This window comes from Scylla paramamosain, chromosome 21 (assembly GCF_035594125.1).
Source record: "Scylla paramamosain isolate STU-SP2022 chromosome 21, ASM3559412v1, whole genome shotgun sequence".
NCBI lineage: Eukaryota > Metazoa > Arthropoda > Malacostraca > Decapoda > Portunidae > Scylla > Scylla paramamosain.
This window is the reverse complement of record NC_087171.1, coordinates 3441288-3447287: the sequence shown is the minus strand read 5'-3', so window position 1 is coordinate 3447287 and position 6000 is coordinate 3441288. Positions and strand designations below refer to the sequence as shown.

General features: G+C 41.9%; 1 protein-coding gene across 2 annotated transcripts in view; it reads left to right on the top strand.

Moving 5' to 3' along the window:
• Positions 1 to 2299: 2299 nt before the first annotated feature.
• LOC135110865 (uncharacterized) overlaps positions 2300 to 6000 on the top strand; it is a 65632-nt gene continuing 61931 nt past the window's right edge. The window contains exon 1 of one of the 2 annotated variants that reach the window (XM_064023483.1): positions 2300 to 2504. In XM_064023483.1, coding sequence (XP_063879553.1) covers positions 2345 to 2504 — 160 coding nt within the window. In that variant the 5' untranslated portion in view covers positions 2300 to 2344. The remainder of the gene's footprint in view (positions 2505 to 6000) is intronic. The other variant, XM_064023484.1, reaches the window with a different exon arrangement.

Genomic DNA, 6000 nt, shown 5'->3' with positions numbered 1-6000 from the left:
CTTACATTATAAGGTGGGCCATGTATTCTCTGGCAATGTACATGCCTTCCTAAAAGGTTATTCTGCAAGTCATTGTTTTGTTGAGTGCCTTATAAATAAGGATGCTACCTGCAGAGCTTTCGTTGATCTCAAGGGTGCTTTCAACAGGGCCAACAAAGATGTTATTATGGAGGAACTCATTCTCAAAGATGTCAAAGGTAGATTATTAGGATGGATCAGGGACTATTTGTACAATAGAACAGCACAGGTTTGGTTTCAAGGTGCAGTTTCCTCTGAGGAAGTCTTTGAGCTTGGAACACCACAGAGTGGAGTCCTTAGTCCAATGCTTTTCAACGTTTTAATGGACAAAATTGCACGTTGTTCCTTCTTGCAGGGCACCCAGGTCCTCATCTATGCTGACGACATACTCCTCCAATACCCCACACCCAGGACTCTCCAGTTAGCTCTGTCACAACTAGCAGCATTGTGTGTTCAAATGGGACTTGTAATTAATGTAAAACCAAATTTCAAGCCAAAGGGAAGGTCTCTCGACCGCCCACTGTAAATAATGCTCCCATCCCTAGAGTTCATACACACAAGTACCTGGGTGTACAGCTGAGTTTCAGGAAGTCACTCCACGCTGTACACTATGTTCGAGACCTCTGCCTGCCACGGCTAGCGCCACTTCGGCTGCTAGCAAACAGGGGCCTGGGGGCTGGCATTCCAGTCCTAAGGATGTTGTATATATCTGTCGTACGGTCCCTCATTGACTATGCAGCCCCTATTTTAATACAGTTTAGTGCCACCCAGCTCTGTCCCCTGGAGCTTGCTCAGAATGAAGCCATGAGAATATTTTTGGGATGCCCAAGGACTGCTCGGATTGAGGTCCTCAGAGCTGAACTGCACCTGCCGAGTATTATGTGTAGGATACAGGAAATTACTTGTTGTACTATTGGTCGGATGCTATGCATGGGCTCCGACTCCCTGAAGGGATCACTGACCCCCCTGTATCGTGATCCTCGGACTCTTACAACTCCATACCTCAGGAAGATCTTGGGAGTTCTTACAAGTGTAGGTATACGAGTAGCTGAGGCCTGTATTAACGTTGTTATGTCACCGCTCCAACCCGTTTGGAACCCTCACCGTGTCAGTGTTGATATTCACTCACTGCATCAGCCCAAGAGGGACTGGCTTTCTCATGTGCTGCATGTTCATGACTAAATTGTCCAAGTACCTACACATTCAGGCTATTCATGTTTGTTGTGATGGTTCAGTCAATGGCAGCAGGTCCGGATGTGGGCTGTTCATTCGCGACTACATTTCTTCCAAATCACCACACTGACACTGAGGTTTCCAGGCGGTTCCCTGCACACATGTCCTCCACTAGGGCAGAACTGTATGCTGTTCTGGAGGCGCTCCATATTGTGGCGCCTCTCTGTAAGGATGTATTCTTTGTTGACAGTCAGGCTGCACTGTATGCTTTCCAATCTACCTCCCACATGGACTGTGATCTAGTTAATAGATGTCTTGATCTCATCCACGCCCTAGAAGTGCTGGTGCCACGGTTCACTTCACTTGGATACCCTCTCATGTGGGTATCCCGCTTAATGAAGAGGCCTTGCACAATGTGCCCTTCAGAACGGCACAGTGGACCCTGGCGCTGAGTACACTCTGGGCTATGTTAAGAGTAGCATTAAGGACTTTGTACATAGCAACATTAGTAATCAATTGGGGCTTTGTTGCCATAGGGGGAGTGGCAGTAGTCTTCACTATGTACGAGCTGTGCTTACACCCATGAGAGACACACTGGCAATGAGTCTCAGATTAGGCTATAAATATTTTTGGGAATTCAGTGCTTCTCCTGGTGTATGCTGTATGCTGCACCAAGGGGACACACTCTGCGTCATTATGTCACGGAATGTCCTCTCATTGCTAGATTTAGGCTGCAAGGTCAACATGACTTGTATACCCTCATTGACCATTTCTTAGATTCAGCCACTCTCAGGGATATACTCAAGGAATATATTACGTTTGCTCCCAGACTGTATGATATTTATGCAATAGGGTGTGCAATATCTGTATTTATTTATTTACTTATATTCTTGTAATGTATACTATATTTTTATATTTTTGATACTCCACCCTTAAGTCCTTGCTCAGGGGGTGGGTGTCAAGGTCCGTCCTCCTCCTTTGTTGTATTTCATTATTAATGCAACAATAAATGTATTAATCAATCAATCAGTCATTTACTATCTGACTGGCTCCTGCGTTTTCCACAGGATCAGAATCAAGGGATACCGTTGAAAAGGCTGCACTCCGCTGTACGTCGCTCCGCTGTCGACTCGCCACCTGACACTTGTAAACAATGGCGGTGACGGTGCGGAGGGTTCTCCTTCCCATATTTTTAATGAGCATTTTCGCCAGACTGTCTCCGGTTACCTGTACAAACAACCAGCTTGAAGTTATGCAAGAACAAGAACTAAGACAACTTATTATCGACGAGGACTACGTGGTGGTTCTGTTCAGTAAGTGTTCCAAGCCCGGCCGGTGAGTGACGGAACATATGACTCCCCGATAGCATAGTAATAACACTGAGTCGTGGTGTGCATTGTAGCACGGGCTTCCCAGTGATGTAAGGAACTCGGTTATTACATGTATGGGGGGTATTATTTTAGGAGAGGACCATAACGCTCTACACATTTAGGAGTATTGTTTTTTAGGTTTTATTATAGTTTAAGCCATTACACACTACGTGGTAATAACCTATCTCATTTTGTTCTTCTCACTATTCACATAATTTCTAATGATTACACTACTTGTCGGAAATTAATAATAATGCCACAATAGGCCTGGGAATGCACATCGCTCTCAACTTTTTCTAAGTCCACAGGTAAACATAAATGGTGTATTGTTGCCTGAACTTCAGTTGTTTAATGCTTTGAATTGTGGTTAGCTGCTGGATAGGATCATTGTGTCTATAATTCCTCGGGCCAATCTCGTGCTACCACCACTTAACACCACGAGTTGCACCAATAGGAAGTCTCTATAAGTACCCATAAGCTGCGCGGGCAGGTTAGGTTAGGTTAGGTTAGGTTAGGTTAGGTTAGGTTCCCCACAGGCCCCCAAGCTTGCTTGAGGGATTGGGGGGCCGTGGGTAGAGATTGGGGACATTGGCTTAAACTATAAATTTACCGTTTTTTATTACCTTTATGGATACTGAGAAACTTAATGAAATTTTGGATCACCAGAAGATCCACCACCCCAGCTGCACTCGGGGTGGCAGATCTTCAGGTGAGACAATCTGGGGTGGCGGATCTTCAGGTGATCCCATACTTTTAATGAAGTAAACTTTTTTCTGCATTTTTTATATCCACTCAGTTTTTTAATGCGTTCATGTTGTTAGGTTAGGTTAGGTTAGGTTAGGCTAACCTAACCTAACCTAACCTAACCTAACCAAGTGAGAGAGTCTGGGGTGGCAGATCTTCAGGTGAGACAATCTGGGGTGGTGGATCTTCAGGTGAGACAATCTGGGGTGGCGGATCTTCAGGTGATCCCTGTGGGGTGGCGGATCTTCAGGTGATCCGAAATTTTTGCTACAGATTATTAGTTTCTGTGATATAAGGAACTTTGGTATAATTGCAGTTTCCCCCCAATAAGTCTCTCGTAAATATGAAGTGTCTCACGGTCTAGATCACACTGCTAGGAGTATTTCTAACCCCATATTACCTTGTCACTAACGAATAATAAGGTCGGGACGGAATTTCAAAGATTTACCTAAGTTTTTAGCTGGGATCCTGTTTCCACAGTCATTGAAAGGATAGTGTGTGTTCGTGTGTTTGTTATCAATGCTGGAGTGTGTTAGGTTAGGTTAAGCTAGGATGGGTAAGGTTAGGTAAGGTTTGGTTAGGTTAGGATAGGTAAGGTTAGGTTAGGTAAGGTTAGGTTAGGTTGCCTTAGCTTTCTAGTTGTGTTCAAATATACTAATGGTGGGGGTTCAAGGGGGGCACAGCCCCCTGGTTATAATAGGTTTTTGGTTTGCTACATTTAGGAAATTTCCTTGACTTCTAGGGAAATTTCCCTACATTTTCAAAGTCTATATATCACTCATATGTGTCCCTCCCAAAAAAAAACCCCGGTTCCCCACAGGCCCCCAAGCTTGCTGGAGGGGTTGGGGGGGGTATGGGTAGAGATTGGGTATATTGGGTGTAATTGCAAATTTACCGGAACTTTAGTTAGGTGATGTGCATCTGCTGTGTTTACAAATGTGTCCATATTGCCACCCTCTTCTTGTCTCCCGTAATGGTAGCCACCATTGTGGTCCATTCAGGTTTAAGGTAAGCAGTGATATTTTTTAATGTTAAATATATGTAGGGTGCTAGGTTAGGTTTAGATCAGGTTAGGTTAGGTGGATGATGGCTGGAGTCAAACTGGCATGGTGCCATGGCACCCTTCCTCACAGAGCAGCGCAGAATAAAACACACGTAGTGTCCTTTATATATCTCGGAAATAAAATGTCCCTCGTAATAAAATGTTCAAGATAAAATGCTTATTGTTTAAGAGTTTTGGTACAAGGAACAAGCTGAGCTTATTTATAGACAAAAAACTTTATATATTTCACTCACACATGAACTACTTCTTGAGGCGGATAAGAAGTATTCCAGGGCTCAGTGTGTGAAAGAAGCCATACTGTGCACACAATTTGTGGACTTAGGCTCTGGGAGGCACCTCTGTTTTTTAGTGCTGATTTGTGAGTTAACTAGAGGAAGTTGCTGTCATGAACTTTTACAGGTGTACTCTACAATAAGTAAACTATATCATCATGTTGGTGTTAAGCCACAAAGTAAGAAGAACCTATTGTAAACATTAACAAAAAACTAATGAATATAGTTTTGTACTTGAAATGTAGTTTGGTCCTTTTGTAAAAATTTATCATGTAAAATGGAAGTAACCATATTCTAGTAGTTTTCCTTTTTTTTTTTTTTTTTTTTATGAGAAGGGCCCTGGCCAAGGGCAACAAAAGGTAAAAAAAAAAAAAAAAAAAAATAAAAAAAAAAGGTGCCAGGCAATTATGATACCTTTTGAAATCATAATCTACACAGTAAAGGAATCAGCAGTGAAATTAATGAACTGAATGAATCTAAATCTATCTTAACCTAACCCATAGATGAAAATGTCTTGCAAGAGAAAGTTGTCTTTTTTGTCAAAATAATTTAGGCATTTTGGTGCTCTCAGTATGACTGTGATATGGCATTAGCATGTATGTGAGATAGTGGAGGGGGGGAGAGTGTGCATGAGACATTGCATGCACCTCCACTTTCCTTAAAGTAAAAAGCTCACTGATACTGTCACTGCTTGCACACTGCTTCATAGGCTGACTGGGAACCTAAGTTGCTGAGTAGAGCAATGTCCAGAGAAAGACTAGTATTGGAATACCATCATGTTAACAGACTAGGCATCATATTTCAGGCTGCATTTTGACAAATATTGTAATTGTAGGCATAAAACTTTGTCATTGTTGCCAGATGGTGTAGCTGTGCCCCAGATTTTTCTTGGAAAAATTTGCATTTCCAGTCTCACCCCCATCTCTCAAAGATGTGTTGGATGTCAAGAGAGAGAGAGAGAGAGAGAGAGAGAGAGAGAGAGAGAGAGAGAGAGAGAGAGAGAGAGAGAGAGAGAGATATTGTTGTAATTAAGATGAATGATAGATGGGAGTATGGTAGGAATGATGGTGGAGGAAAGATGAGTACAGTGTTGGTTAGTGGAAGGTTGGACAGGAAGCAGGATTTGCATTGAAAAATATTATTAAAAATATTTTACATGTCAAAATTTATTCCTATATTGTATTGATAAATAAGGTCTATATATGTACATATACATAAAAATACATATACATATACATTGAAAAATATTATTAAAAATATTTTACATGTCAAAATTTATTCCTATATTGTATTGATAAATAAGGTCTATATATGTACATATACATGAAAAAAATGTAAAAGTAGTCAAGCCTGACCAATT